General features: G+C 47.2%; 1 protein-coding gene across 2 annotated transcripts in view; it reads right to left on the bottom strand.

Moving 5' to 3' along the window:
- The window catches only part of LOC113829630 (putative neural-cadherin 2), a gene marked incomplete at its 3' end in the record, with an annotated part of 134,746 nt that overhangs the window by 25,072 nt on the left and 104,674 nt on the right, over positions 1–5,000 (bottom strand). For both annotated transcript variants that reach the window (XM_070136379.1, XM_070136380.1), the window contains 4 exon segments: positions 134–300; positions 1,605–1,807; positions 4,283–4,685; positions 4,804–4,980. In XM_070136379.1, coding sequence (XP_069992480.1) covers positions 134–300; positions 1,605–1,807; positions 4,283–4,685; positions 4,804–4,980 — 950 coding nt within the window.

Below are 5,000 nucleotides of genomic sequence, written 5' to 3'. Positions count from 1 at the left end.
GAAATGTCTTAAAGACCACCATGCACTTGTTACACCATCAAGCACGTCCCGAAGCCTCCGTAGACTCAGCTGGCCCGGGGACCTGCAACCGTAACGCAACTAAGAGAGAGTCCAGGAGGCATAACGAACTTACGTGGAGTCCCTCGCGTGGCCGCTCATGGTGAGTTCCCCCGTGCGGGCGTCCAGGGTGAAGAGCGGGTGCTTCTCGTGCGTGCGCCACGACCACGTCTTGTCGGCCACGTCCCAGTCGTCGGGGTCGTCCACGTAGACGCGACCCAGCGGGAGCGCTTCCGTCTCGCCCTTTTGAGGAGGAGGTGGAAGGGGAGAGAGAGGGGCAGAGGGGAGAGTGGGCGGCGTTGGGAGGGGAGGGAGGTGGAGATGGGGCAGGAAGAGGGCAAGAAGGAGGAGGAGGAAGTTTGGGATGGAGATGAAGAGGGCAAAGAGGGGAGAGGAGAGGAGAGGAAGACCAGGGAGAGAATAACGATTAGCAGGAGGAACGGGTAATTGCCATGATATACAAAATGCGAAAAAAGAAGAATTTTGAATCAAGACAACCGTCAGACGAGGCATTCACAGTTGTCTTAAGCATAGAGACCCCAAGAGTAAAAAGCTCCACAAAGTCCATCCACTCACCCATCCCTACACGCACACCACCCCCAATCCTCCACGCATCGACACACACAGAAAAAAAATACCTCCCTTCCCCAACCCCGCCCACCCAACCTCCCTCCCCCACCCACACCCTCTCCCCAAACCACCCCCCAGTCTCCTCTCTCTCCCTAACCACCCCACCCAACCTCCCACCCCCACCTACACCCTCTCCCCAAACCACCCTCCTAGTCTCCTCTCTCCCTAACCACCCCACCCGACCTCCCACCCCCACCCACACCCTCTCCCCAAACCACCCTCCAGTCTCCTCTCTCCCTAACCACCCCACCCAACCTCCCACCCCCACCCACACCCTCTCCCCAAACCACCCTCCAGTCTCCTCTCTCCCTAACCACCCCACCCGACCTCCCACCCCCACCCACACCCTCTCCCCAAACCACCCTCCAGTCTCCTCTCTCCCTAACCACCCCACCCAACCTCCCACCCCCACCCACACCCTCTCCCCAAACCACCCTCCTAGTCTCCTCTCTCCCTAACCACCCCACCCAACCTCCCCCCCCCACCCACCCCCCCTCCCCAAACCACCCTCCTAGTCTCCTCTCTCCCTAACCACCCCACCCAACCTCCCACCCCCACCCACACCCTCTCCCCAAACCACCCTCCAGTCTCCTCTCTCCCTAACCACCCCACCCAACCACCCTCCCCCACCCACACCCTCTCCCCAAACCATCCCCCAGTCTCCTCTCTCCCTAACCACCCCACCCAACCTCCCACCCCCACCCACACCCTCTCCCCAAACCACCCTCCTAGTCTCCTCTCTCCCTAACCACCCCACCCAACCTCCCACCCCCACCCACACCCTCTCCCCAAACCACCCTCCTAGTCTCCTCTCTCCCTAACCACCCCACCCAACCTCCCACCCCCACCCACACCCTCTCCCCAAACCACCCCCCCCAGTCTCCTCTCTCCCTAACCACCTTCCCCTCCACACTCACCCTCAACCTTATGACGGTCACAGTCTTATCCGCCGAGCTCATGAGGTTGTCGTTGAGGTCGGCCACCGTCAGGGTGATGGTGGTCGTAGCCGTGAGTCCCCGTGCATCGCCGACGACCAGCGGCAGGAGGCGAGTGGCGGCGACTTCTCGGTCCAAGGGCGCGAGGGACGTCACCACGGCCACGCCCCGCCCTTCGTCTCCCTCTGGAAAGGGGGAAAGGGGCGAAGGGTCTTCTTCAGTTCGGGGATTTGGTTTGGGGCACTTACGGGTTATTAAAGACGAAATGGAGAGGGTAAATTCTATTGAATCGTCCCCATTATCAGTAATGAAATATTAGTAACAATGATAATAACAATTATCCCTATTATCATTATTATTATTATTATTACTGCTACTAATACAACTACTACTACTTCTACTACTATTATTGTCATTATTATAATCATTATTATTACTATTACCATTATTATTATCGTTATTATCATTGTTTTGATTAGTATTAGTTTCATTATTAGTACTAGTATCATCATTATCATTATCATTATTTTATCATGATTATCATTATCATTATCATTATAATTTTTTATGATTTTTTATCATCACAATCATTATTATCACTATCATCAGTGTTATTATCATTACAATAATAGTAATAATGATATCAATAGTAATAATAATAATAATAATAATAATAATAATAATAATAATGATAATAACAATAATAATAATAATAACAATAATAATAATAATGATAATAATAATAATAATGATAACAATAATAATGGTAATGATAATAATAATGATGATAATGATAATTATAATGATACTAATGACACAATTACAAAATTATAAAGATGATATTATAACAGTGATAATGATAATGATAATAAAGGCAATAATAATGATAATGAAAATAATAACAACAATAATGATAGCAATGATTATGAAAATGATCATCATCATTATCATTAAAAACAACAACAATAATAACAACGATAATAAAAATTATAAAGATAAAGATGATAATAATAATTATAATAATAATAATAATAATAATAATAATAATAATAATAATAATAATAATAATAATGACAATTATAACAATAATAATAATGATAATGATAATAATATAATAGTAATAATAATAATAATAAAATAGTAATAATAATGATAATAATAATTATTATTATTATTATAAAAATAGTAATAACATCAGTGATAATGATAATGATGGTGATGGACTTGAGGAGAAAAAAATACGAAGAATAACGCAAAGTTTCCATGTTTTATCGTATATAATACCATTTTTTCTGTTTTTATTTCCAATTTATGTAAACTGCAACATTCATTCCAGTGAGGGAGTGAAAAACAATAACAGACATTTACATTGTATTTTCATCAGTGAGACAAATATCTATCGTAACTTCCCACCTCCGCGTCGCAAGCACAGACACACACATTCACTCGAACATGCAGTCATGAGCGTGCATGCAATCCCCCCTTCCTGGTGCATGGCGGGCTATTCCCGTGCATGCATTGATATCTGTCTATTTGCAAGCAACTTTAATGCTATTGGTTTTGCGTCCGGGATCAATGCTGGATTTAGAGATCTCGCTCGCTTCGGAACCACTTCGAGCAAACAATTGAGGTTCAGGGGAAACTATTTGCTCGGCAGAAACAAACATATTTTGGGAATATTTTCCTTTCTTGGCTAATACTTGTTGTGTTTGCAAGGCAAGCGTTTTGTGGATTGGCGCATGTTAATGAGTTGGCTTTTATCCAGAACTACGAATATATCTGTATCTATCTATGTCTGTATGTATGTCTATCTTTTCATCTATGAATATATGTTTCTATCACCCTTCCTATTTATCTATCTAACTATGAATTCATGTTTTTTTGCTATTACTCGGCAGCGAAATAATAGCTTTAAATTGAAACCGTTACAGAGAAATTACCAAAGCGCAAAAAATACAAAAAGCTCAGAATGCAAAACACGTTTCGGATTATATCTCTTGCAGAAAATTGTTTGTTTCTTTTTCTTCTTCCTCTTCGTTAAGATCAGTGTAACAGATAAAAAGTTCTAGACTGAATAATAGGGTTTAAATATTGCTTAGATTCACCTACATGTCCCGTGTTTTCGATCAAACGCTGATTCTAGACACATATTCATTCAAGTACTCTTAGGTGTGTCCGAATCAAAACGAGAAGCATTGGATCAAAACGAGAAGCCTTATTTGCAGGACTAAATTCCTTTCAAGAACAAGTCGCGTATCATGTGTAAGCAAAGAATAACAGTACAAAGACAAAGACGTTAATAATATGAACATTTCTCTTGTGGCAGTGTTCCTTTTTATATGTAAGCACAATTAACAAAGGGGAAAGATCACCATCCTGAGGTACGTCAGAAATCCCATCTCTGCATACCACGCCATTAACAACCTCCTGCCCTACTACCGTTTGCTACCTATTCTTCAGATATTTCATAACCCACATGACGAATAGCATGGCCAGAAACTGCACTGAAACCCTCGCTGACCATCAGATCAATTCATGGCCAGAGTTAAGGGGTTCTGAGCAACGTCACGTACTTGCAAAGGGCGTCATGGATGTTTGGTCCTACGGAGGAAGCCGCCAGCGAAGGGAATCGACAACAAAGGCTTCCGGAAGGCACTTACTCTGGTCGAAGTCGACGGCGAAGGTTTCCTTGATGTGCCTCGGCGCGTGGGAGTCGAGCGTCACCGAGAAGGGCGGGCCGTGGCCGAGGCTCCAGTCGTCGGGGTCGTCGAGCGTGAGGTCGGCCACGTGCTGCGGCCCGCTGTTCTCCGTCACGAAGATGCCGTCGGGGCTGGCCACGTGCGGCGCGTTGTCGTTGATGTCGGAGAGCGTGATGAGGAGCGTGGCGGTGGACGTGCGGGGCGGCTCACCCCGGTCCATGGCCAGCACGAGGACGGTGTGGTGCGGCGACGCCTCGCGGTCCAGCCCGCGCTGCAGGCGCACGCGGCCCGTGATGTCCACGGCGAACCGCCGCCCGGGGTCGCTCGAGGGCGCTATCGCGTAGTGCACCTCGCCCTTGCCGCCCTGGCACCGGCGTCGGCGAAGGAAACGGATACTTTCAGCTATATGAAGGAGGACGGCGTGTGCAAATGGACATGTGCATGCTTCTATATCACGCAAAGGACCTTTATTCGCTCCCTACCTGGTCCCTGTCGGAGGCCGTGAAGGTGGCGAGCGAGCGGCCGACGGGGACGTCCTCGGGGAGCGTGAGGTTGACGAGCTCCGTGGAGAGCTGCGGCGCGTTGTCGTTGTCGTCCAGGAGCTTGATCAGCACCCACGCCGAGTCCACGTGCTTGCTGCTCTCCCAGTTGGAGTCGCCCTGGCGTGGCGTTTCGAAAA

This window comes from Penaeus vannamei, chromosome 22 (assembly GCF_042767895.1).
Source record: "Penaeus vannamei isolate JL-2024 chromosome 22, ASM4276789v1, whole genome shotgun sequence".
NCBI classification, from domain to species: Eukaryota; Metazoa; Arthropoda; class Malacostraca; order Decapoda; family Penaeidae; genus Penaeus; species Penaeus vannamei.
Note: the sequence above shows the minus strand (reverse complement) of the source record. Positions and strands in the feature narration are given on the sequence as shown.